General features: G+C 39.8%; 5 protein-coding genes across 7 annotated transcripts; 3 read left to right on the top strand and 2 right to left on the bottom strand.

Moving 5' to 3' along the window:
• Window positions 1-603: 603 nt before the first annotated feature.
• vps33b (VPS33B late endosome and lysosome associated) lies at window positions 604-6,962 on the bottom strand. Its single transcript, XM_027013834.2, has 24 exons — window positions 6,901-6,962; window positions 6,358-6,461; window positions 6,184-6,264; window positions 6,030-6,091; window positions 5,890-5,939; window positions 5,716-5,783; window positions 5,303-5,348; window positions 5,115-5,209; window positions 4,647-4,751; window positions 4,464-4,554; window positions 4,296-4,373; window positions 4,078-4,151; window positions 3,689-3,775; window positions 3,440-3,530; window positions 3,146-3,220; window positions 2,943-3,007; window positions 2,708-2,762; window positions 2,504-2,550; window positions 2,086-2,218; window positions 1,851-1,924; window positions 1,665-1,766; window positions 1,498-1,573; window positions 1,145-1,267; window positions 604-1,057 (listed from the first exon to the last, which is right to left on the bottom strand). Exons 2-24 carry the CDS (start codon window positions 6,451-6,453, stop codon window positions 978-980), a joined length of 1,854 nt encoding a protein of 617 aa, XP_026869635.1. The 5' UTR covers window positions 6,454-6,461; window positions 6,901-6,962; the 3' UTR covers window positions 604-977.
• A 22-nt stretch (window positions 6,963-6,984) lies between these two features.
• On the top strand, window positions 6,985-8,152 carry hddc3 (HD domain containing 3). 2 transcript variants are annotated; one of them, XM_027013837.2, is made up of 4 exons: window positions 6,985-7,238; window positions 7,327-7,382; window positions 7,511-7,751; window positions 7,859-8,152. In XM_027013837.2, exons 1-4 carry the CDS (start codon window positions 7,127-7,129, stop codon window positions 7,987-7,989), a joined length of 540 nt encoding a protein of 179 aa, XP_026869638.1. In that variant the 5' UTR covers window positions 6,985-7,126; the 3' UTR covers window positions 7,990-8,152. The 2 variants fall into 2 exon arrangements, with proteins under 2 accessions (XP_026869638.1, XP_026869639.1); XM_027013838.2 differs by having other exon boundaries at window positions 7,511-7,747; window positions 7,859-8,000.
• A 623-nt stretch (window positions 8,153-8,775) lies between these two features.
• On the top strand, window positions 8,776-13,375 carry mfap1 (microfibril associated protein 1). Its single transcript, XM_027013846.2, has 8 exons — window positions 8,776-8,972; window positions 9,612-9,828; window positions 9,938-10,073; window positions 10,577-10,764; window positions 11,818-12,087; window positions 12,227-12,386; window positions 12,474-12,563; window positions 12,955-13,375. The coding sequence occupies exons 1-8, from the start codon at window positions 8,891-8,893 to the stop codon at window positions 13,132-13,134; spliced, it is 1,323 nt and encodes a 440-aa protein (XP_026869647.1). The 5' UTR covers window positions 8,776-8,890; the 3' UTR covers window positions 13,135-13,375.
• Window positions 13,240-14,601, bottom strand: hypk (huntingtin interacting protein K). Its single transcript, XM_027013847.2, has 4 exons — window positions 14,417-14,601; window positions 13,931-13,986; window positions 13,791-13,842; window positions 13,240-13,710 (listed from the first exon to the last, which is right to left on the bottom strand). The coding sequence occupies exons 1-4, from the start codon at window positions 14,576-14,578 to the stop codon at window positions 13,615-13,617; spliced, it is 366 nt and encodes a 121-aa protein (XP_026869648.1). The 5' UTR covers window positions 14,579-14,601; the 3' UTR covers window positions 13,240-13,614.
• Window positions 14,602-17,169: 2,568 nt separating this feature from the next.
• On the top strand, window positions 17,170-26,593 carry serinc4 (serine incorporator 4). Of its 2 annotated transcripts, none has more exons than XM_027013828.2 (12): window positions 17,170-17,482; window positions 20,958-21,125; window positions 21,469-21,564; window positions 22,002-22,081; window positions 22,641-22,734; window positions 23,198-23,409; window positions 23,600-23,695; window positions 25,434-25,560; window positions 25,646-25,718; window positions 25,874-25,913; window positions 25,992-26,145; window positions 26,360-26,593. In XM_027013828.2, the coding sequence occupies exons 1-12, from the start codon at window positions 17,466-17,468 to the stop codon at window positions 26,568-26,570; spliced, it is 1,368 nt and encodes a 455-aa protein (XP_026869629.2). In that variant the 5' UTR covers window positions 17,170-17,465; the 3' UTR covers window positions 26,571-26,593. The 2 variants fall into 2 exon arrangements, with proteins under 2 accessions (XP_026869629.2, XP_026869628.2); XM_027013827.2 differs by having other exon boundaries at window positions 17,170-17,560; window positions 21,386-21,564.
• The last annotated feature ends 47 nt before the right edge of the window (window positions 26,594-26,640 follow it).

The raw sequence follows: 26,640 nt of genomic DNA, 5'->3' as shown, positions 1-26,640 counted from the left end.
AACACGCGCTTCGTGTTTCATTGGCTAGCGAGTGGTGAACCGCGCATGCGTGAGTGTGTTTGAGAGAACTGTCGCTAGTAGTCGAAGTTTTCTTCAACGACGTAAGAAATGCTCTTTCGTCTCGCCCAGAAATCTTGGTGGATTGTTAAGCTATTTCACACAAAAACTAACTGATTGCAATGGCCAACTATAAGTGCAGTAAATGTATGCAAACTCAAGAGTAATAAAGTGCAAGCACAGTTAAAATTTTGCTACCCGTTTAAAAGTCAGTAAAAGAGACGTTACCGCTTATCTGCAATGACTTGCCCTTCTTTTTCAAACGCCTCAGTGGTCTTTATTGACTAGAACAACCCATAGCTGACTATGCTAGACCTCAGAATCGAAGGAAACATTTATTGACATCGCGTTCATTAAGTAGAGAAAGATGGCATATTTCGACGTGAAGGGTTTTTGGATTATTTTTTTTCTTTTTTGAAGGTTTGTGTGCGCTTGTTTTGTACCCAAACCAGCTTTTATGCTTAGAGTGTAACTGCTCGCAGTGGTTTTCATTTTCCAAAAGCAATGGCAATCCCAAATCACAATAGTAAGGATTAATCATTTTTGTAAGATGCAATGCTCACAAACTTTAATCTGATTTAAGTGTCAGATGCACCCAAATTTAAGATCAATATTGATCTTTTCCCCTGCTGGTTATTACACTGCATATCACATTCCAAATAGAGCATGAACATTACATCTGGAGTTGGCAACGGGAAGGCCTGTTGATGAGGTTTTCATAATAATTTTTGTTTCATTCCTAAATCTAAACATGTATACTCATTTTTCACTGAAATGACATGTAGTGCTTTTTGTCAATGGTATTCATGTTATGGGGGGGGGGGGGGGTGTCCTTTCGAAGCCTCCTCACAGCTGTGTCCTGCAGACTTCACACTTCCCTCCTGTGATGCCTTTAGCCTGTAACATGAACCACTGAAGATTCACCCCTGATTATCCAGCAGAGACTCCAGCAGTCTGGAACTGTTCGTGATGGCTGTGGTCAGCACAATGAATTTGCAACCTTTAGCAAGGGGAAAAGTTATGTTTGTGTTAACACTAGAGAGCAGTTCATTCATTAAAACAGATCTTCCTTCAGAAGCTTGCTCACCTCTCTCTCTGCCCAAGAAGCGGAGAGCTGAAATTTCTGAAAAAGTACATCCTCCTAGGAACATCACAAGAATAATCCTCTGAGGGTCTGTTTTGTTTCTTGTTTCAGTCCCACTGTTGCCTCCTAAAAGGAAAGGCAAACATTTTGAGTCTCTAAGCAAGAGTGAGAATAAAACATTTAATGTTAAGACAGCAGGGACTGGTTTCCCAGGCCCAGGCCTACAGTCAAAATGATGTTCAAAAGAAAGAGAAATTTAATTGAAATAAAATAATTTCCTGCAAACTGCTCTGAAAATTGTAATCTTCTGCCAGAGATGTTTGAAGTGTAAAGGGAGAGAGAGAGATGCTCAGGACCTGTTACTGCAAACTCATGTCCATTCAACATGCGTGTGACCTCCTCAAACCCTGTCCAGCCATCCCTCTCTAACACCTGCACAGTGAACATAAATACATTTATGCTGCATTCAGTCTGAAGAAAATGTTAAAGTTATAGTTTATACCCTTGCTTTGCGTGCACCAACCTGTTCAATCAGTTTGCAGCTTAAAGGGATATAAGCACCGCTGAAGATATAGGCCATGTCTCGTGGGACACGGAGGTCATATTCTTCCCCTGTCTTGGGTATCTGTGGATCGTGGAATAAAAATGCAAAGTCTATTACTGCCTTTGCCAACTAACATAATAGGAGATAATCTATGATGTTACATACCAGCATCAGCCTTTTACTCAGGGCTCGGAAATTGCTTTTCTTGGCCAGGGAGGAAAAAGCATCAGTCAGCTTTCCTAAAAAAAAATAAAAAAGGAAGAAAAACGTGTGGAGGTATTGACATCTTTTTCTCTCAAACGCTATATGCATGTGGCTTGTTTGCATGTGGCTTGTTTGCATGTGTTTGTATGTGCATGAGAAAGAAACAGAGAGAGGAGGAGATTTTTGTGCATCTCACCGGCAGTCTTGTCATTAACGAGTTTGCCCACTTTGCTTTCCATGACTGTTAGTGTTTCACCAGGCTGCTGCTCTACCAGCAGACCAATCTGTCTCAGATTGGCAAAGCTCAGCAGGTGCTCTATACCATAACTCTGCGCACAGCAGGATAAACAAGTTTAACAAACTCTCAAACACCAGACATCAAATGATGAAGGCATAATTATCATGCATTAAACGAAATTTAAGACAATATGTGCTCTGTAAAACACAGTATTCTACAAGAACGTATACTCAGTAAAGGTGCTGTAAGAAGTGTACTATAGTATACTTAGTAAAGGCTCTTTGTGGAAAGATCTCTAAGGTGAAATACTATCCAATTAAAATATATATATATTTAATTGAAATTTTTAACTATATCTACACTTGTATCAACTCACCTGAAGGTACTGAGCTTTCAGGGACCGATAGTCTTTCGGGAGAAGTCCTAATGTAGAAAAAGTATACAATAGCATATAAAAACTAGAATTATAAAAAGGGTAATCTAGCTGGCCATCTCAAATATAACATTAATAACAACAATAAAAATAATGAAAGAAATAAACTTATTAAATGACTTGTTTATAAGAACTCATAAGCCTCACCATTTTCAGTAAGGGACAACAGGCAAAGGAGTCTTAGACTCTCGATCATCGACACCTGATGTATGAAGCATTATATAAGCATTATATTATGTTATATAGTGTTAGTTCATAATATACATTAGATGCTCACTCTCTGTAATGTAAATAAACAACTCACTGTTAGTGACAGTTTTTTATTCATGGAAAAACTGGTATTTGATTGATATTAAATTGTTCTGCTGTTGCAATAATGTACCTGTCTGTTAATGTGTTCTTCAATGTAGGTGATACATTCACGAATCTCAAAACCTTCAAGTAAAGCTTAAATCACACACACACACCCCACAAAATGTGCATTAAATTAAGAGGCAATATTTGTCCATCCTTCTAACAAATAAATGAATGAATAATTGGAAGAATACACAATTGTGTTATTTAATGTGAATCAACATTTCTTACAATGTTCAGTCTTCAGCAATTCCTGAAAGTCTTGCTTTGTTTTCTTCTTCATTATGGACTCGCATGCACCAATGTCTGTTATGACATCATTTAGTAGTCAGTAAGTCCTTTTTGCCTGTGCTTCACATCAAGTTTGGTTTATTTGTCACATTCATAGTCATACACAGTATAACTCGCAGTGAAATGGTTAAAAAGATGCCACCCATGCACTAGTCAAGATTAACTCATCCAGGATATTCATTAAGAAAAAAAGAGTTACATCAAAATAGCCAAAGGGACTTGCATGTAACTCACGCAGGCTGAGAAGACGGTGCTCTTGTTTCAGGCCTTTCAGCTCTTCTGCAACAAACGCCTTCATCTGCTTGATATCCATACCACATCGTTTCTATTACATACGCAGATAAGACGATAAAAGGAGAAAGAGGATTGTTCCGGTTGTTGATGTCTGTTGTTATGGAGACTCATTTTTGGACACAATTGAGAAGGTTTTTACAGCTTCAGGACACATAATGTGAAAAATTTACCAGATAATTAAAGACTTACATCATATGCTGTCTGAAGATTTCTGGCCTTTTGACTCAAAAAGCCAAAGACGTTGGAGAAGTGCTCATTCCTAATTTCATTGAATACCTGTTGAAATAAAGCATTTAACAAAGTCAACCATAAGCACAGTCATGGACATTGTAAAAGGCAGAAAAACCACACCTGTAACCCCATTAGTTCACCTCTCTTTTTATACCACTCAACTCCCCCCTTTTCTTCTGTGCCAAATTTTGCATCCTCCCTCCTTCTTGTCCTTCTTATGCTTTCTTTCTCTGTTTCTCCCACCAAATTTCCTTCTTCCTCTGGGTTTCTCCCACCTATGCAGGCCACCCAAACCCAAGCCCAAACCCACATTCCAGTTTTTTTTTATTTCTTTCTCTAGCATGTACCTTATCCTGTGAGTTAAGCATCACTTTTAGACTCTTGTCAGTGGATGTGACATCAGGACCAAATTCGACACTACCTATTAAGCAAATGGTAGGGATTAGTCAAAATTAACTCCAAATGAAGTAACAAGAAGAAATTACAAATTAATAAAGCTGCTGGCAGATTTAAAAAATAAATAAATACATAACTATCAATAATACAAAAGCATACCCCTACATACCACATTTAATCCTGAAAATGTCATCCACCAGTCCCTCGTAAACAACTTGAGAGCACAGAGGTGTAACAAAGTCCACATCTGTAAAAGTAAAACTGATCAATTATGTTGGACATTACATGAATTATATATGTAACAACATAACAGTATGCACTATTTTGGCTTACTTACCTCTATCAATGAGGAAAACATTTCCAATGTCAGGATTCTGCGCTTTCTTCTCCCCATCCTCCACCTGCTCCCTCCATGACTCATACACCATCTACACGGAGCCAAAACATGTTAAAGTAGTAAAGGGCTAAAGATATTCTGTACAAAAAATCTTGTTTTTCCTTCCACCCCCTCAGCTTTCACCTTGGCACATCGTCCAATCCCATAGACTTTTGAGAAGGGGCCAAAGAGGAAATGTAACAGGCGTAATGCACTTCCTGCAGTAGTCACCCAGCGCTGATCTCCTTCCTAGTGATTGGAAAAATCACTTAAATCATAGAAAATAATTACATACCAAAGAATACAACAATAAGCTATCCTTAAACTTCCAGTTGATTAATTGGGCTAACAGAGTTTCCACAATGTGGGTGTAACTGTGCACAACTTTATAACCAGTCATTAACTGCCCAGCCAAGACTTTTATTTCATACAAAGCAGAGTTTTTGAAAAGATATGTGCCATTCACTGATTCTAATCTATTCCTATTCACTAATACCACCTACTGGAAAACGAAAAACTGGCATTGGGCTGCTTTATATTGCAAATCAAATCGTTTTCTCAGCTGTGAGTTAGACCATCATCATTTGAATGCACACAGTAAGCAAATATTACCAGGAAATTATCTCTAAAGAATTCAGGCAGTTCTAGGCTGATGATGTCATCATCAAGTGGAAGAAGATAGAATTCCCACTCATCAGAAGTCACATCTGCAGAAAAATCCCATCAATGTCTTTAGAGTAGCATGTGAGCTCAATAAATCTGCCTTAAATCTGTTTTATTTGATACTTTTGAGTTCTTACCGCCATAGACTCCCTGTTCCTCCAAAACAGTCTCACATGCATAGAACTGCAAGAAATGGCATTCATCACGTATTCAGTAGGAAATTCAAGTTTTAAACTTCAAATTTGCCATATGTAATTAGTACAGATATAGGAATACTACATTTTTTAGATCCGGCACCTCAGGGACCTGGCTTTTTACACTCACATGCTTATTCATTCGTGTTTAACATAATTCACCAGGGGGTGCTGTTAGCACTGAAATAGCTTCGCATCAATGACACCGTTTGTCCTTCTTATTTATACGATCAGTGAACAATTAATATATAAACATATACTTTATACATAAAATATAACCTATACAGACAATGTATGTACGCCAAGACACAGAAAAAACACACAATAATTAATCATTTCATTTAATAAGAGCTTACCTTCTGAGGAGTAAATATGATTTTGTATCTTCTGAATCTTCCAACTGCCTTGTCCGACTTAACTACATCTGCAAAAATTGACCGAACATGAATTGTATTTTAATACAACGACTCCTCGTAGTTTTCACCTTGATTTGTAACACAGATTATGTTCTGTTCGAAATTTGGCCTAACCTGCAATCCATTTCACAGTCTGTATTCGAGGACGTATCAAAAAGCACAGTCTATAAGGACAAAGAATAATGACCCAAGTTGGCTAATAACGCCATAAATGGATATTTTATCGTGGAGGGCCAGATGAGAGGGAAACTTACTGATCTGAAACACTGACGACTGGTTTTAACTCAACCTTATACAGTTTGTCCACTTCATGTTGCTATTTTAAAAGAAGGGATATTTATTCATTTTTCATACCCGATATTTTCAGTTTACATATTTTTCTATAACCCTATTTTAAATTAAACCGACCTTAAGTGTGGTGACATTCGCAATTCGGTCAAGCGGGCTCATCAAATCTGCATCAATAAACAAGTCCTTCTTCCCTGGCAGCTTCGGGCGCAAAATACAAACAGTCATTTCCTTAACTTAATACCAGCAGTCACCTGACAGTTGCACTTTATTTAAAGACAGTTTGCTCCGAACCTGTTCCAGCAGATAGATAAGCTGGTCCCTGGCCAGTCTTTTAAGTAATGAAAAGTCGGGAAGTCCGGGAGCATCTCTCCTGTCAGTCTGTGCCATGTGGGACTCTGCACAACAGACACATGTTTTTTTTCTGTACGCAGTTAAACGTACATTAGAAACGTTATCGTTATCATCATTACTAGCTGGCTTGCTAGCTGTGAAGCAACAATGTAGCTAGTTACAGATGCCACTTAACTGCACGTAGTCAGGATTCGCAGCACTACATGCTGTTAATGTGAATGTTTAAAAACTATGCTCTGAACTTTAGAGACATCGCCGTGCATCTCGGGTATGCGCCCAGATGAACTGGTTCACTGATGTAAAACAGCTAACTAGCTATCTTGCAGTGTGAAGCTGTTTTAAAGCTAATTACACAGCCTAGACCAATCGCCGACAGGATCATTTAACGTTAGCCTGGCCTTATTCAACATATTCGGAGGTAATCTCTCACAGTCGACTGAAAATTGCTAGCTAGCGAACAATTACGAATGACAGGCACATTACCTTGCAACTTTGATTGCGGAAGTCACATTAATAGAATGACAATTATGCGTTTCTGCACGGACAAATTAAAGGAACGCACAAAACCCAATACAGGCTAGTTGAGGTTTCGGTGGCGAGAAACAGCCAGCTAACGTTACGTATTGCTAACCAAGAATCTGACTACACCGTCACATTAATAAATAGTAATAGGCATCTCTAGCGATATTTGTGCCCCCCGAGTGTAGTTATGAGTTCAGAGTCGGCAGTCCTGTTGGAAACCATAAGCTTCGCTGCAGAGAAACATCGATGCCAGCGTCGCAAAGACCCTGAAGGAACCCCATACATCAACCACCCCATAGGTAGGCTACTGAGGGTTTCAAAGCCAAAGTCTACTGAGTCACTCTGTTTAGTTTTAATATGTATAATCGATATTGAATTTTGTCATAGGGGTGGCAAGGATCTTGAGCCACGAAGGTGGAATCACTGATATCGAAGTTTTACAAGTGAGTCAGGAATGTCTTTGAGTTTCAAATATATTTTTAGGAACTGAAATAAAATTGTGTTAGCCTAATTAGTTTATTTGTAAAAAGTGACTGACTACTTGCAGTGACCTGTGTGTCTTGTAATACAGGCAGCACTTCTTCATGACACTGTAGAAGATACAGACACGACTGTTGAAGAACTAGAGACTGTGTTTGGAAATACAGTATCAAGGATTGTCCAGGAAGTGACTGATGACAAATCGCTGCCTAAACATGAAAGAAAACGCCTGCAAGTGGAACATGCACCTTACTGCAGTCACCAGGCCAAACTGGTCAAATTGGCTGACAAGTTGTATAATCTACGGGACCTTAATCGCTGCACGCCTGTAGGTGTGTTATGCTTTCTCGCAGCTCAAGAAATGTCTGAGACAAGGAGGAAGGGCCCAGCCAATGTTTAAAATGTATTCCTAAAAATGTCACCTTTTGTTTATTGACAGGTTGGACACCTGAACGTGTTCAGGAGTACTTTGTATGGGCAGCGGAAGTAGTAAAAGGGCTTCGTGGAACCAACCCTGTGCTCGAAGTAAAGCTTCTGCAACTTTTCAATGAGAGAGGCTTGGAGATATGACACTGATAAAGCACTACCTCACACTACTCAATTATTATAACTTTGTAAGCACTGATAAATTCCTGTTATATTTATGAATCAGACCATGCATTTGTGTTAACTGTATTGTTTTGCAGAATAAAGATGGCCAATGACTGTAATAAACTGTTATTGACAAGAATAAGATACAGATTACACTGTTTTCTATAATATATTTATTTTTACATGATTTAAAAATAATCTTTTACAATGTGATTTTTACAATATACGTGTCTAAACTTTAGTACGTTTGTAATATAGTTCAGGCATAGGTTATAAAGTGAACTTTGTTTATTAAATGAATGATCATTTTAGAACAATTTTAATTACATGTGTAAGATTGTAAAGTGATAGCCAATGCATCATTGCACTAAAAGTTATATATCTGACCTATAGTATTGCTCCAGTTTGTGGTATTTTTCTGGCAAACTTTAACAATAGTTTGCTAGCATTTAGGTACCATCAAATTTTTTAGTTTGGAGAATTTGTGACCCTAGGATGGCTCTTGCCACTGTCCAACTATGATTATTTGGTACACTTTTGCCTCTTGGTCTTGGGGGGGGGGGGGGTACACTTTTTAGGTTCATAACAACTCCAGCTTTTTGAGCATAATGTTTTTACTCGAGCTAGCATCGGGTGAAGCTGTTTTATAGCCACTGCCTGAAGGTCACCAAACTGCTCAGTGGACCGCGCCGACAAGCCTAGGAACTTTACGTTTACATTTTTGTTTCCAGACGGACACTGATAGGGTCAGGTTCAATTACGTAGGTGACGTTTCTAGTCTTCTTGTGAGTACCGCAGCTAAACAACAAACATCCAGGAGTGTCTGGTTAACGCACGTACTTTTTACATTTGTTTTACGGGCCTGTTTTAAAAGGCGAACATGTCGGGACAAAACGCCCTAAATGTCAAACAGCCGCCGATTCAATCCACGGCAGGAGCTGTACCGGTTCGGAATGAAAAAGGTAACATTCAAATAATTGACCAGCTAGCTAGCTAAAGTTAGCAAAGGTTGCTATTAGCGAAGCTAACGTGAAACGTTCAGAATAATTTTATGTAGCTAGTTAGCTAAGCTACATTGTCACACTGAAGACTTAGTCGTGGTAAAATGTTGAGGTTGGAAAAACACTTATACAAAGTATCGTAAAGATTTAAAAAGCATTTGATGTTAGCTAGCTACTAGATTAGCGTGCTAGGTTAGCTATTTTACATTAACGATATTAGTAAGCATTTTGATAAAAATATTTTCAGGGTATACAAGGTTATATTATTAATGGAGAAGCTGAGTTGATATAGACAAAATATTGGTGTCCAGTAGACACAAATTCATCACAAATTCATACTCGTTCTAGAATAAAACCTAGGGAAAAAAGCGCACAACGCTGTTAGAGATTATAAACAATGTTTAAAGTAAATTGTTTTATTTCTCCTTTGAGGAACATTAGAACACCAAAAGGCAGGGGATAATTATAATGGGTGAAAAACTAAACCCAATTATAATTAGCCATGACTTGTGTACTGAAAGCTTTTCACTGACTGAACTTTATAGAGGGTTGGTGTACATTGAGGTTTTATGTAAGCTTTTTATCTCTTTATTCTTATAGGTGAAATTTCTATGGAAAAGGTGAAGGTAAAGAGATATGTGTCAGGAAAACGGCCAGATTATGCTCCAATGGAGTCTTCAGATGAGGAGGAAGAGGACTTCCAGTTTGTTAAGAAAGGCAAGGAGGCCGAACCGGAGATTGAAATGGAAGAGGAGGAAATATCGGATCCTCGTCTTCGACGTCTTCTGAACCGTGCAACAGAAGATGTTGAAGAAAAGTATGTTCTATCTGGGTTTTTTATGGGGGGGGGGGGTAGTTTTCATCATATTCAGTTGCACTCTGATGTATATATGAATATAAGCACCACATGTTTCTTTCCCTGTCAGACTGGCACGACACAGACAAATAGCTGAACCAGAGCTGATTCCTGAGAGCAGCGAGGATTCAGATGAAGGAACTTGGCACCCTGAGCGAGAGGAGAGCAGTGAAGATGAGGAAGAAGAGGAGGAGGTGGATGATGAGGTGAGTTTGAATAGATTCATGCCAGTCTCTTGCCAGACATGTTCTAGATGTTTTCATTTACATTTATCTGACGCTTTTATCCAAAGCGACTTACAATTATGTCTGAGTACAAGTTGAGCAATTGAGGGTTACGGGTCTTGCTCAGAGGCCCAACAATGGCAGAGCTTGAACCAGCAACCTTCCGATTACAAGTCCAGTACCTTAACCACTGAGCTACCACTGCCCAGCAAAATGCCCATACGGCTCAACCAGCAGACCACTGTTAGAATTAAAGGGTGCTAAACTGTCTTCCAAAAATGTATAGTTGTTTTAAAAAGCAATAATAGAAGTCGATTGATTTGTTGGTGTCAAATGCAGATAAATCTTATACAGTGAATAAACTTGGCTTAAAGCTAAAAGAAAGAAAAGAAGCAGAAAGATGAAGAAAAAGGGAGAAAGGACAGAAAGTGGAAAATGAAGAAAGAACCACCTTAAGGCAGGGTTGGTGGGAACTATCTTTGCAGGAAATTGAGAGACGGCGAGCAATGATGCGGCAGCGAGCCCAGGAGAGGAAGAACGAGGAGATGGAGATCATGGAGGTGGAGGAAGAGGGGAAATCTGGAGAAGAGTCAGAGTCTGAGTCTGAGTATGAGGAATACACAGACAGTGAGGATGAAACTGAGCCACGGTTAAAACCTGTCTTCATCCGCAAGTGAGTAACTCGCGTCCCATTACATCATATCAGGTCATACAGTAGCTTCCATTGTTCTGTTATTTACCTGTGAATGTATGGTAAATATGGTCATTTAAAAAACACATGCATTCTAATAACAATGCAGTGTTAACAAAGAAACATGTTGGTGCCCCAGGGAACCTAAAGCTTATGTTTTCTTTCTGCTTAGATTATAATTGTTCTTATTGCACACAATATACATATACAAAGTATGCCCATAGAGTACTGTTCCAAAGTGCAGTAAATGACCAGTCTGTTTTGCCAGAGTTCTCCACTTTTGATGCAAAATGGGTGGTCCTGATGCCTCCAACAGGATTTATTTCCAAATGTATTAAATCAGGCATTAGATTAGGCTATACTGACAATATCTAAAGAAAAGCTGTTTGTCAATGCTAGGCTGTTATTTTGTAGTGAAGCCCTTGCAAGTTTTCACTGTTCACAGAACTAGCCTTCTGTCTAACTCTCTATGGATTTTTTTCATCTTGATAGAAAACATAGAAAACTCTCAACAATGTTTTGTGACATTATATTCCACTCTGCTTGAGTAGCCTAGCAAGCTACAAGTCTGTGACAGTGGGATGTCAACAGGCAAGTTTATTGGAATATTAGGACCACACCCAGACCATTCTTAGCTCAGACTGATGAGCCAGTTTGGTTGTTTTTTTTGTGCAGTGATTAATCATAAAGAATTTGCTGAATGTTATAACATTCAATTGAACAAACATTTTATTATTATAAAATATGTTCCCTGGGTCCATAGCACTGTTCATTCAGGAAGTTCTTGAGAGGTGTTTTGGGAGGAAAAAGACTGATTTTACCTTTTGTTAAAGGGAGTCAGGGTCAGGCTTCCCCAAAAGTATCATATCACAAAGATCATAGTTAAATGGTAGAGTGAATAAGCACACTGAACACAATCTCATTTAAGATGAACTTAACGCTGGAGTGCTTTTGGAAAACTGGACCCCAGATGTTTATTTTTAAGTGAAATGTCTCGAAGCATATTTCTAACTTGTGGCTTCTTTTCCCTGTCAGGAAGGATAGAGTAACTGTGGCTGAGCGCGAGGCTGAGGAGCAGAGACAAAAAGAGGTGGAAGCTGAGGCCAAGAAGCAGGCTGAGGAGAGGCGCCGCTACACCCTGAAGATCGTAGAGGAGGAGGCCAAGAAGGAGTTTGAGGAAAACAGGCGCACCCTGGCTGCCCTGGAAGCCTTGGACACAGATGGTGAAAATGAGGAAGAAGAGTATGAGGCCTGGAAGGTCAGAGAGCTGAAGCGAATCAAGAGGGACAGAGAGTCTCGTGAAGCGTAAGTGCTTGTCCTTCTTGGTCATAATGAACATGGTCAGGATTGCCTTTAGCTAAAGCAATACGAGATGTGTTATTGTTGAGTATGTTCTTGCAAATCTCACTAGCTTGCATAATTGAATGTAACTTGTGATCTCTAGGCTTGAGAAGGAGAAAGCAGAGATTGATAGATTCCACAATCTCACAGAAGAGGAGCGTAGAGCAGAACTTCGTAATAACGGTAGAGTTGTTACCAACAAAGCAATAAAGGGCAAATATAAGTTCCTGCAGAAGTACTACCACAGAGGAGCTTTCTTCATGGTGAGTGAAACTAGAAAAGTTAGCTAAGAGTGCATGTCCTTATACTGTACTTATGTATTGTTAAAACATTTTCTGTTCCTATCTTAGGATGAAGAGCAGGATGTGTTCAAGAGAGACTTCAGTGCTCCAACCCTTGAGGACCACTTCAACAAAACAATTCTGCCCAAAGTTATGCAGGTTGGTTTAGATTTGATTTTGGTAGCACTTTATGATTCTATTGCTCTGTAATCTGGATCTGATGGTTTTCCACTGGGGAAACATCACCTCTGCCATGTTAAAGTGGGAACATTTGATCAATTTTATTTATTTATTTATTTATTTAGATTTAGTACCTGGGATATTACATAAGTTCAGTTTGCCAGAGTGTGGTCACTGTCCTATTACAGCTTGACTCATAGCTCTGCAAACAAATGGTATCAGGCTATTGAGTTTTCTGTGTTATCAGCCTGGCATGGATAATACAACAAAATCAGGTTCTGTTACTATGGAACTCATAGCTCAGCATAGTTCTCTCTGCAATTGTAAATGTGGATGTAAGAAAATGTTTGATGCTGTTTCATTATTTCAGGTCAAGAACTTTGGCCGTTCAGGACGCACCAAGTACACACATCTGGTGGACCAAGACACCACCTCGTTTGACTCCGCATGGGCACAGGAGACTGCACAGAACAGCAAGTTTTTCAAACAGAAGGCAGGGGGTGTCAGAGATGTGTTCGACCGCCCCTCAGTGCAGAAGAGGAAGACCTGAGCGGCTTTTTGGACAGCCGTGAAAGTTATAAAGAACTGTTTTGCCTCCCGATCACCCATTTGTGAATTGTGTTTTGTATGCAACACTGAAAGTGTAAAGTCCCAGTTAGAGTGAATGAATCTTGGTTTATTGCATTTTAACTTTGTACATCTGATGAGGGATTCCTACAGAATCTTTCTGCTTAGACCTTGTAAAAAATCTTAGTTATTGCTAATAAATTACTACGATGGGTAGAAATGAAGTCCAAGACATTCCTGTTGTGATTTATCAAACTTAATTTATACAAAAAAAAGTCTATTAAAAAGTAAAGTTTCAGCGAGTCTTTACAAAAGTTGAGAGTGGAGATGACTGAAGTGCACTGGTGAATAGGCAATTTCCATTTTATTACAGATGATAAATCCATTAAAGTGTGGAATGGCATTACTGCAGAAAAAGGCAGTCCAAGATGTCCATGCTACTAGTCAAAGTTGTAATGATTGTTCAGTTGGTCAGTGCAATCAGTGCATCCACAACACTGCCCATGTGCTCTCTCAAACTTCTCTCTGCCACACCTCTTGGAATCTCCATCTCTCCCATCTGTTGAACAAACCAGTCCATCAAAACATGATCTTTTATTTTGTATACATTGTACAAGTATTAATACACTTTATACTTACAATGAGCTCAACATCCTCTTTTTTAATTGTAACTTTGGCCAATTCTTTTTCTCTGCAGAGATTAAAAATTCATAAAAATTAGGTAGTTACACCACGTTATTAACTGTCTCACATTCTATTAAACGAGATTGTCTTTTCACCTTTCCTGTTTTGCCTTCTGTTCTCTGGATCTCCTGTCGCCAATCACAGACATAGCCTTCAAATAAAGAGAAAAGCAAATCTTTGATCAGAAAACCTACGATGCTTAACAGCAACAAAGAGAGGGGTGGGGGAGTCGTTCTTGGATCATACGTGGATTAATAACTGAACGTCAGTCAGGACTTTTCCCCCCTTTTCCCAGCATCCATGATATCAAACGGATTAGCTATCAGGTTAGCTAGCGAGTTGGCTAACTTGCTATTCTAGCTGGCTATTAAACTTCAGCAATAAGGTCCAGTGCTAACACAGGTAATGTCCTAACTCGCATTCTGCCCATAGCAGACAAAATTAAGGAGTATAATCAAGAACAATTATGGAACACAAGACGATCCTGCTACAAACTCTTTCAACGCACATGGTTAGCTAGCTAATACGTCTAGCAATCTTTGTCAGCTAGCTAGGTTAGCCCATAAGGAGATTCAACTCACCGTTTCCAAGTCAGAACTTGATATTTCTTTCTCCTCTGCATAATCAGTAACCTTTTCTAAATCGGCAGCCCCACTGTCATGTTTACGTGGTTTTTCTGTTGGCTTCCCAGTGCAATTCTCTTCAGCTTCCAGGTCCAAATCCACGTCTCCCTCGGCGGCCATGTTTGCGTCGATACACACCCGGAACTAAAGGGAGCACTAAAAGAGACCGGGAAGGAATTACGGTAACACACTCCACTGACGTAACATAACACGCTCTAGAGGGTGAAAGCGTCTTACTTTCTTGTTAAACGTGGGCTACAATACCCTGCTGTAACCAAGCGTCTAATGAGTGACTCACATTTCATTAGCCATGGTTCTGGAAATGGAAATGTAAACCTTGTAATTTCATATATTTTGTATTTCATATAAACATATTTATATAGTCAATTGCAATTCCTGTCCCAATTTCAGTCCAACTCTTGGAACTATTTACAGGTCCCTCATAACGACAGTGTCCGTTTCCCCACCTTCAACTTAATCATCTTAACAAGCTACAAGACAACACCTGCTGTCCAGTCACAGAAGTGCTTAGTCTGGCGGTTGTGGTTGCAAATTCTGCGTGGCGCTCAAGAAATGATTCTGGACCTTGATACACCATCATCACCACCAACCTCTTTATCCTGCCGTATGACTGACCTGTAAAAAACCTGGGGACTTGGACCTTTTTCAAGAGCCTGATAACTGTGGGAGTGATGTGGTATCAGTGCTTCTGGCCCCAAGTAAGAAAGCTATCAAAGTATGCTTGCTTTGAAAGTGCAATATACTCTCACCATTTAGATATGTGCATTTGTTGTTTTTGTTTGCCATATTTCTGTACAGTAGGCTGTGTTCTCAACCCTTTTAGGTTACTCAACTGTCTTTCAGGTGCTCTGTGAACAGCATTAGTTAATGTTTTTTTTTAAAGCACCGGAATGATAATTTTGGGCTTGACACAAAGCTCCACAGAATTTAAAGAATATGGAAAAATGCTCATTACATGTAGTAATGTATTTGCTCTATTTTTGTTGTTGCTGGTTGTTGTTCTCTTAATTTGGAGCTTTTAAAGAGTAGAATAAAGTGCTAACACGATTTAAATGCACTGTTGCTGTAATCCAGCAAATGTCCACCTAAAATAACAGCAGTGTAATCTCTGCCTGAACCAGCTCATTCAGAAATGCCTCATTCCTGTAGATACATTTTACCTTCCTCTAAAGACCACCAAACTATAGATTAAATGCTTCTGGCAAGAGTGAGGCGATTTAAAATGCATGTTGGCAACAGCACTTTTGTCTGAACTGTTTGGATAGTGTTCCTGTCTTTTATAAAGCCCCAGCAAGAGAAAGAACCTCCAGCCGTCCCATCTTCAACTGTATAGGAAGGGCAGTGAAAGTCTGTTGAGTACAACCCCTTTATTTTAGCCCTAATTGGTTTAAAGAAGTTCATGGCTGTGTGATTTATCCGATTGAGGATTACAGACTATAAATGAATCAGGAATCTCCAAGCAACACATCTGAAGACAGCTGATGACTGTATTTTATAGTTCTATTCCAAATGCTGGGGACTTGTTCACTCTTTCTTTTTTTGGTGTCATAGACATGTTTGTCTTATATATTAAAACTTAAAACAGGAACCGTTTCTGAAACATAATGAATGCTGAATTCTTTGAAAGAAGGCTTTCCTGAGCCATCCTGCATCCAGCCAGTTGGGTGATATTATGTAGGGGGTGTAACCATACACTCACTTTCAGGTTTTATACAATTTCTTTATTTTTGTGTCAATATCTAGTTTAACTTTTGATATTTTGATATGAGTTAAAATTATTAACTGTGCATAGCTCAAATTATGCACAACATAGATTGGTTTGGCTCAGATTTTATTTCAAAAAAGAAGATTGCAATGTAGCATAATGAAAACCCATAAAAGAGATATTACTCTCAAATCAATACTTGGGACACATGGCTTGCTGGACTTGCCAATATAAATTCAGTGGTAGATTCTTGCAACTGAAAAATAGAAACTATAGAAACAGAAGGTTTGCTGTTATGTTCTATGCCATAATTACTCCTAATAGTTTTTTTAAATATAATTGACATAGATTTCAGCAAAGATGTGGCTTAATTCAGCATAAACCTACAGTAACAAGCAATTGTTTATTATAGAACAATGAAATCTACAAAATGTTTGTAATTCTCAATTAGAGCTGGCCATTGCAATATCCCTTAATGAGTGTAAGGGGTTTGGATAATTAAACGGCCTTGGTAAAGTGGACATTCTCATTTTTGTCTGTGGTGGAATGCAGGGAAATTGGTGATTGAATCTGCTCCTCTCTGTGTCCCCACTCAGAATTCCAAGTCTCTCTGTCTTTTTGTTTCTGGGTCAAGGTTTAATAACCAGATTATGAATGTGGCCTCTTGCTCATCTCACATAGGAGATGTGACCCCTAAGTGTCACTTAAATGACAAAAGGGGATATAAAGTTATTCTCAAGACCAGAATTGCAGTATTGTGAGTAATTACATTATTTGCCCTGAGCTGATTAAGCCCCTGGAGCAGTCCTTTGTTTTACCAGCAGGGTCCCTCTGCTGTGGTTCTAACTTGTGCAGTAGCTTGAGACTGGGGGGAGGGTGGGACAGATGGGCTAAAGCTCAGAGCCTCCCTCCTCCTCCCTGCACCCTGTTTGCCTAATCTCCCTGGGTGAAGAGAGGGTGCATCTAGCCTCGCTCACATGTTCTACTGGCACTGCTCACTGCTGCCAGCCAGTTCACAGAACATAGGAAGGTCATTCATGTTTTGTTTTTGTGTTTTTGTCACATATGCATAGAAAGATGAACATGTGTGAAGTAAGAGGTGGATGTTGCATGGACTGCAAATGAAACCCAGGGAATCTTTTAGATCCCCAACAGGACTAAATAAGCATTTGTAAGTCTGCTTACAACATCTTTTTTCAAACATCAGACTTTCCATCCTGGATTCTTATCAGAGAAGTTTTGGTAGATTGGGTAACACACAGGATCAGTGAAGACATTGGAATGAGGACGCTGACTCAGTAAGTGGCCACGTTGACTGCTAAGGTAGTCTACCACAGTGGAGTTTACAGTCATTCCTCAACATGATGGCCTACCAGGTGAGAGAGACCTGCTGGAAGACATTTGAATGACTAGACCTATTGCCTACATAACTTAAAGAGCTGTACACTGCCACTGTGCCAAAGTTTCACCATTGTGTTTTTAATATATTGCAATACATATTGGTAAGGTATATTTTCCATTATGCTGTCCAACATTTAAGGTAGCTTTTTTCTTGTTTTATATTGGTTGATGGCCAAGCTATTTGTCATATTCCCTTTTGAATATTTGAATTGCATTTGGGATGACATTTAAACCTATATGTATACCTCCAATATCAGAGAAATCTGAAAAACTGTCAAAGAAAATTTCAGAATCCACAATGTAAATAACAGTTCAGACAACATATCTGTTTAAAGCATTACTAGTTGTCTACGTGTTCAAACATGTTATGTACTTTTACATACCAATGTAATTAATAATGATGACCCTCTCATAATGTAATGTTGTTTGATGGAGCTTCTCACTTTGTGAACTCTTTATAGAGGTTCCATTTAGCTCTTTGAGCCTATTGACCTTGAATGGTTGAATTTTGGCTGCTTCACCTCAGCACTATTCCAAACATCCAGTTGAGATAGTAACTGAGGTAGAAGACTGAATGCTGACAGCAGATCAAATAATCTTTGGCCACACTACATGTCAGCAAAGGTCAGTTTGAAGTGTAAATTTGGTCAGATGGACATATTACCATTTATATTAAATATATTAAATTTGGTCAGATGGACTTATTACCATTTATCTATGTGGCTGAACCAGAGGGGTGCTGTGCAAGGCATTATCTGCTAATTAACAGGCTGAATCTCACTGGATCACTTGAGTCCTACAAGGACTACCTGTTATCTCTGTCAGTGGTAGATAATGTATGTTTATAGATGAAAAATATGCACTGGACTGATACAAGAAATGACATACATGACATGACAATACAATCATACAAATTATGGAGTGCTGATACAAGAAAATGTAAAATATTTTTCTAATATTACCTTTCTACAAGTTCATATGCTTCTACAGGTTCATCTAGCTAACAAGTAGTTTTAAGTAATGGATATTGTCAAGTAAACGTAGTAAACTCTAAGGGCTTTTAAAATAAGATCTTCATGTGCAAAGATCATTAAAAGGACAAATCAGTTTGTATTTTTTTAAGTCAATGTGTTATTTATCATCTTACATTACCATTTCACATATATCTCCCTCCTACTACAAATTCATTGCTTGCACAGTTGATGAAGGACCTCTGTCTGAAACTTACTGTTTCTCTGGAAACTCTGTGTACTTGGATACAATTTTGAATATCTCTTACTACAGCACACTGTCCACGTGGCATTTGTTTATTTTTGTGTCCGCGTGTCGCCACCTATTTCTTTTGCGTGCTCTGTTCTCTCACGTCGGGAAGCCCCCTTGTTAGCATTCCACACCTGTGTTTCGTTCCTCTGTTCATTCTCTTGTGTATAAATGCTCCCTTGTTAGGTGCTTCTGTCGTTGGTTTTTGTAAATGGTACTTTTGTGTTGTGTTAGTCTGTCGCTGTTTAGACTGCTTAATATTCTTGGTTGCTTGTTTCTATGTTTAGCGTCTTTTACTTTAGTTTTCATTAAAATGTTTTTGTTTACTTAAAACATTTACTTGCATCCTGCCCGACGCAACTGCAGCCTTGGTTTAGCCTAATTTCTGTGTTGTTCAGATAGCACTGCTACTATTATTCTAATGTATTTATATTGTTTGTATGAAAATCTGCTGAAATCAGTCAGCGGGCTTAAGGAAATCTAATATTGTGGAAATTGTAGAATCAAGTTAGTTGAAGTTACCAGTTTAGGTTTAAATGTCGACCCGATTTGTGTATCAGTTTATTTAATACTACCTAAAAGGTGGGCGAGCTTAATGCACTCAACCAGCGGGGTGGAGTGTATCAGTGAATGACATTACTTCTGATGAAGGCTTTTAATATTATACAACATTGATTTTATAGTTTTAAACTTGTTCCAAATGTTATTTACAAATTCAAGGAAAATATTTTTTGTCCATTACAACTTAAAAGGTCAATGTGCTTGAAAATGTGACTGCATACAAATATTGTGGTTTAGTATTAAATGGTTCATTAAGCCTTATTTTGCAATTGGTAAAGAAATGTGACATTGGAGTTTATTTTAGGAATAAGATTTGTTTATCTTTTGAAGCGAAAAACCTTTGTACTGCCTAAGTATATTAGACACTGTTTATCTTGGTGCTTTAAGATTTATTACTAATTGTTGGCTGATCATGCACCGCTATGTTCTTCATGAAACAGCAGATTTATCCTCATTGACTGTGTAGGCAAATTCATTGTTATGTTTTAACTTATAAATCTATACTTCTTATCGATGTCATTTTATATATCAGAAAGGAACTGGGAATTATGATCTGTGGTCTCAAAGTATCCTTGGGATTCACACTGTGCATACATAATTAGGAAACAAGCATTTAGTTATTAGTTATTTAGTGATTGGAATTTGTTAAAATTTAAAGAACTTGTATCAAGGAATTGTTTTAAATATACTCTTCAAACAGTAGATGTGGGTAAAATGGTTTTTCAGTGATTTGAATGATTCTGTGTGAGCTGTTTTTTGATTTTTTTACATTTTTAAAAAAATCTATAATACATTAATTCTCTTTTTTGGAACAGTTTGTATTGCTGCCTGTTTTGACAAGGGCACTCCTTTAAAAAAATTTAATCTGAGTGAGATTCTTCATGGTTAAATAAAGATGTTAATAATATCAATAATTAATTCAGTAATGGACTGGTGGAGTGCAAACATTCACTAATCCGACACAATGAAGGACTGTAAATGGAACAGCTGTAGCTTTAGCCCAATCCAAATCTATGTACGACAGCTCTCTGCATGGCCCCTTTCCAGTCTTCCAGGTCATTATAAAAATCCAGTGCTTTGACCTATCTGGATTAATCCCCCAAATGGGCTACCCCACCCTGAGTGAAAAACTCTTATACCCAAATACAAACAAATGTCCAAACTTAGGAAATGGACTATGGATCTTACAGCATTTATGAATTACAGTAAAACTTGATTTTTAGATTTCTATTACAAGATTTAATATTATTATAAATATTGTCTCTCCTTTGCCATGCCTGACTTTTGACCTGCCAGTCTGGTACTGAATCCCTCATTCTTTCCCCATGCCACATGGTGGAGTCAAGCACATCACTACCACACCAATGCACCTGTTTGCACCATATGCCTGTCCAGCTGGCTGGTCCTCTGTAATGTAATACGTGGTCCACTGTAACTAGCCAAGGACAGAACAGGGCACAGCCGGAAGTCGAACCTTCTCTACTAACTCTTAAAGAATATGTAAAAAAATAAAATAAAATTTAAGTATTTATTTTTCTCTCTGTCTCACAGATATGTTGTTGCTGTGGTCCAACCCCTTGCACACTGTGCTGCTCCTTCTGTCCACCTGTCAAATCATCCTCCAGTACACGTGGCATATACACTCTGTTCCACATCCTGGCCTGCACCGTCTCCTGCCTCATGCTGTCACAGACTGTCTCCGAGGTCGTGCAGGAGAAAGTAAGTGTCCCACCCCCATGGGCCTGTTTGTACATGTCGTAGTCCCCCCACCCCCCGCATCACTGCTCATTGATGTTGACACTGGCAGGAGTTGGTAGTTTGTGCTTGTATTAAGTCAAATTCAGTAATTATGTGGTTAATCCTTTAGCCAGAGCACGTGCAATGGGGATAAGCCAGGAACTGCTCTTGAAGCCCATTCACTTGTTTCATATGGTTTTCCCTCACACACACACACACACGAGTTGGTCTATATGTCTCAGGTGCCTTTCTTTAACATGGTGTGTGATGAAGCCCATGGCGGTGGTAACTGCGAGATGCTGGTTGGGTACTCTGCCGTCTATAGGGTCTGTTTGGGCACGGCCTGCTTTTACCTGATGATGGCTCTCCTCCTCATCAACGTCAAGTCCAGCCAGGATTTGCGAGCTATCATTCACAATGGGTCAGTAACATCAGCAATGTCTCATCATTCACATCTGCTCACAGCAGAAGCCTGTACTCCAGAGCCCATTCCTACCAAATGCACATCCACCTGCTAAAAACAGTGCTGTGTTTGGCCTGAGCCTTTCTGATATGTTTATCATCACATGTTACTGCAACTGAAGAATAGAGTTCCAGGGATTAGGCTCTTAGGAAGTGCATCAGGGCTACACTCTAGGATCAGCTCTAAAGCACTTAAAAGAGCACAGGGGTCAGAAAAGCCTGAGCAGGGTATGCCAGGGTGAGATATACACCCTCACAGCTCAGCCAGAACTCTAAATAGATGTTTTATAAGCTCTATCCATCTGTATGGTATTTAAAAATGTACACATATACTTCTAACTGTGTAGGTAGTAAATACACAATATACTCTAACACCTGCTTCTATGCATTTATCAGGTTCTGGTTCTGGAAATTCATCACTTTAGTTGGGATGGTTGGTGCTGCCTTTTATATCCCTACTGATTCTTTCCTGCATGGTGAGTTAGTGTGTTGGTAAAAAAAAAAAAAAGTCAGATCTCATCCACCATGTGGGTGGAGTCTATATTATGTATGTGTAAATGTGAAAATCCTGCGGAAAGGTAATTTATTCAATTTGTATTTTTTCAGAATCTAAATTGGTTTAAAATATTTGATTGAAATAGTAATTAACTTTAGTGTTGATTAGTGTAATTAATAAAAGCGTTGTAAGTTGAGTGCTTTTGTACACACATGGACTACACCAGTCACAATCTATATAAACAGACTTCTCTGTAAATTCAGCCAGGTGGCGCTGCAAGCATGCTGATGCATGTTACAGGCAAAATTGCACAGTGAGGATTTTTGTCAGCGCCTGATGAGTCAAGATGTGGTTGTGTATCTGTTGTGTGGAGGCAGTAAATCTTGTTCATGTAGAGGCTCTGTGCTCCAGGGTGCATTGCAGGATTTGGTCCTGTTCATTTGTCATAGAAAGTGATGGATCATTTGTTTGTTTTTTTTTGTTTTGATCCTTGCTTTTTTTTTGGTTGCTGCCCTTGCCCTCCTCCTCTCTCGCTGTAGTCTGGCACTACGTTGGAGTCGTAGGAGGTTTTGCCTTCATACTCATTCAGCTGATCCTCATCACTGCTTTTGCTCACACTTGGAATAAGAACTGGTGAGTAAGTGTGCGAAAAGATGAGAGCTTGAGTGAGGGAATGAGAGAGCAGTGACAGAATGAGTGATTGAATGAGGAAGTGAACGAAGGAGGCCCACAGGTTCATACAGGCAGCATGTCGGCTTTAAGTCGTCACATTCTCTATTCACATAGAGAAAGAGAGATTCACTCGCGCGCGCACACACACACACACACGCACATGCACACACGCACATGCACACACGCACATGCACACACGCACTTCTTCTTTGGCTCACTGTTTCATACATTGCTTTCTTCCATATGTTTATGCTGTCTATCTTAGGAGGCATAGTACCACTGAAGTCATCACCGCAGTACTCACATGAAAGCAATGTAGCTCCAGTCCAAGAAAAACACCCAGTGGTTCCAGCAGCCCTCTTACTGTGTTAACACTCTGGGGAGAAGCAACAACACCGCTTTCCTATCTCGCCCTCTCACGCAGGTTAACTGGAGCAGCTGAGGATAAGAAGTGGTACGCAGCGGTCATGTGCGCCACGCTCTTCTTCTATGCTGTCACCACCACAACATTCACCTTCATGTACAAGTACTACACGCATCCGGCCGCATGCCGTCTCAACAAAGCACTGTTATGGACCAACCTGGGCCTGTGTGCCATCATGTCCTTCATTGCCATGACGCCCTGCGTCCAGGAAAGTCAGTCCCAGCAGAGTTGTCCTCACTCTCTAGCCAACTTGAAGCCACAATGAAATTGGCGACCTAAAAATAAAACAAATTTAAAAATTATAAAGAAAAAAACTGCCAATGTGTAGAATTTATGTGCTTATTTTGTGGATGAGGTGTTTTTCTGAGATAGTAACCCTTGGTTTGGTTTCTCTGTGATCAGAGCAGCCCCGCTCAGGTCTGCTACAGGCCTCTATCATCAGCTGCTACATCATGTACCTGACCTTCTCTGCCTTGTCCAGCCGCCCACCTGAGAAAGGTACAGCACCACCTGGCACTGACGGAGAAGATGAAACCACAACAAAACAGTGCGGTGTGACCTGCTGTCAGCGAGGCATCGGAATACACTGAAATTCCATCTGAAATGCTTCCTGATCCCCTGAACACTCTCAGCCTTGGCATGGACTCACATATCATTTTCTTAATGCACCAAATGACATTCCAGTAGCACACTAATGCATGCTGGCGGTGTTGTTACATTCTGTTAGACAGCATGTCAGAGAAGAGCCTCATTCAGTCTGGCTCTATGCAGCTAGGTTCTGCTGAATTGTCCATAACAGGTAAAATGGGGGCCTGCCAATAGGACACATTGAAGCCAAATATCAGCAGTCTGGGTTCTTAAGTTTAATCAAAAACTTCTCTGATGAATTCTAGGGCTCTGCACAGTTATTTTCTTTGGTCTAACACATTTGATTTAACTCATTAGCTAAACATCAAGCCGTTATCTAGGAGTGTTAGACAGGGGCAGTGAAATCACACAAATATAGAGAATGGGGAATTCTCCAGGGATTAATTGGTGAATTTTCCTTTTTTTTCTGACTATCTCCAGTAGTGTGCACAAAGGGGTCCCTAAGTGTCATGAATTTTTCACACATTGATGGTGACTCTGAGTTCTTCCCTATGAATGAAGTGAAGCACATCTTAAAGGAACAATAGAGGTAACCAGAGCCTGTGAAACTCAAAAAAGAATCATATTATTCTTTATCTGAGGCTGGCTTTAGGCAGAAATACTATTTGCAATTTATTGGATCTATTGTTAAATATGCAGAAAATGTGTAAAAGTGAATGTAGTCAGTCTGAGACAGATAAATGGTGGAACATTTCAGAATGACATGGCATGATGATTAAAATGTGAGGTAGGGATTAGAAAAGGCAGAAACTTCTGTAGAATTTCGATCCAATGTGGATCTAAATGGTCCAGTTTTGTTTCAGTGTGCATCCAAAAGATAACTTGGTGCTGCCATCTTTGACAGTAAAGATTACTGGATTGCCTCCAGTAGTCTAGTGTTGATATAAACTTAACTTTGGCATGCTTCAGAAAAATTCAGATGCAGTCCTCTATAAAAAAAATATATATATTTTTAATGCTTACACACAATTGGTATGCTATGTTATTAGATTTTTTTATTGTCTTTTGGTCCATTTCTCCTTTGGCCTGTTCAGTTTCATCTCCACTGTTAACTGTGTCTGCTGTGTATGTTCATCTGAGAGTACTGCTGTACCCATGGCATGCACACACTCTAACATGGATTTAGAGGAAACTTCACACACAGAGTACCAGGAGAGGGTCCCTTGTCTTTAACCAGGTCTGTACTGTGTCTTTGGCCAGGGCTTATTAAGAATTCTTGCCTCTCTTGTGTAAGCGCTTTGCTCAGATCCCCTGTAATTAGCCTGTGTTTTCATACAGCTTGAGTTGGCTTTTAATGCGACACTGCAGGAATTTGTCCTGGAATCCATGGGCTGATTTACAAAGCCGGAGGGATAGAAAAGGCAGGGTGTGTGTGTGTGTGTGTGTGTGCGCGCATGTGTTTGTGGACATGGATTCAGCCATGGTCTGGAAAAATAAAACTGCAAACACTCGCTCAGAGTTCAGCGTCAAAAATTCTAAACAGGGAGAAAACCATGATGGTTACAATGTAAATTACTACGTGATTCAAATTCACAGTAGACACCTTTTCTCTTGCTCCTTCTTTTTTGGTGTGTGTTCTTTGTTTTAGCGGAGTACGAGGGGGTCAACAGGACGATGTGTCACCCTAACGTTGGTAGGGATGAGATTCAGAACAAAGGGAATGCCATAGCCATTATAGGAACCGCCCTCATGTACTGCTGCGTGCTGTTCGCATGGTGAGCGTGGTCATGTCTGACCCCACAAATCATTTTAAACTTCTTATGCATGTGCAATTTGTTAACAGTTAATATTCCCTTACAGCAACGAGGCGTCCTACCTGGCTGAGGTCTTTGGACCTTTTTGGATGATCAAAGTTTATCGATATGAGTTCCAGGTGATGTTACTGATATTGCACCATTTTTTTTAGCGCCGGAAAGGCAACAATACTCTAATAACCACTTCTGGGCCATTTTTAGAGCCATATTCTAAGCAAATATTAGTTTCTCACAAAGTTAGTTTCTCACAGTCTAAGTCTGTTCGAATTCACAGAAAGCCACTTGTTGTTTCTGCTGTCCGGAAGAAGAGAAGGGTAAGTTCAGTTCTGCGGATTCAAGTCCTCTACCACTAATAACAGCAGCACACCAATATTTGGCTTTCCCTCGCTTAGTGGTGGAAGAGGTCATAATGCACGAAAAGAACAAAGGCTGTCAGCAGGTGATCCACGACGAGACTCGCCGTGTGGTCTACAGCTACTTCTTTTTCCATTTTGTCTTCTTCCTTGCTTCCCTCTACGTCATGATGACCCTCACTAATTGGTTCAGGTCAGTTGTTAAAGAGCTCAGAAGCGCTGATCCGTGTTAAAGAGGGAAGGGTAGCGAGAATGTATTCACTTTGCAGCCTGATTACGCCGATGGCAGAAGCCAGTGGATCCCTAACTGAAAATACATGTACTACATGCGCGGAGCCCAGCTGAGGTCTTGTTCCTGCGTGACACAGCATCTTGTGTGTTTACGTTTACCGTTCGTCCCTCTGCAGCTATGAGACGGCAGTGTTGGAGACCACCTTCACTCATGGCAGCTACTCCACGTTCTATGTAAAGCTAGCCTCCTGCTGGGCCTGTGTGGCGCTCTACCTCTGGCTCCTGCTATCCCCGCTGTGCCACTGTCGCTCAGACCACACGCGGCCGCGTCGCTCCCGGATCAAGAGACGGACGGCTACCCACCGTCTTGTCCGAGTGAGTGTATGAGTCAGCCCCCAGAGCTGTGGAGGTGGGGGGTTGTTTGCCATAAGAAAAGGACCTTTATCTTATCAACAAA

This window comes from Electrophorus electricus, chromosome 21 (assembly GCF_013358815.1).
Source record: "Electrophorus electricus isolate fEleEle1 chromosome 21, fEleEle1.pri, whole genome shotgun sequence".
NCBI classification, from domain to species: domain Eukaryota; kingdom Metazoa; phylum Chordata; class Actinopteri; order Gymnotiformes; family Gymnotidae; genus Electrophorus; species Electrophorus electricus.
This window is presented reverse-complemented; position numbering and strand designations above follow the sequence as displayed.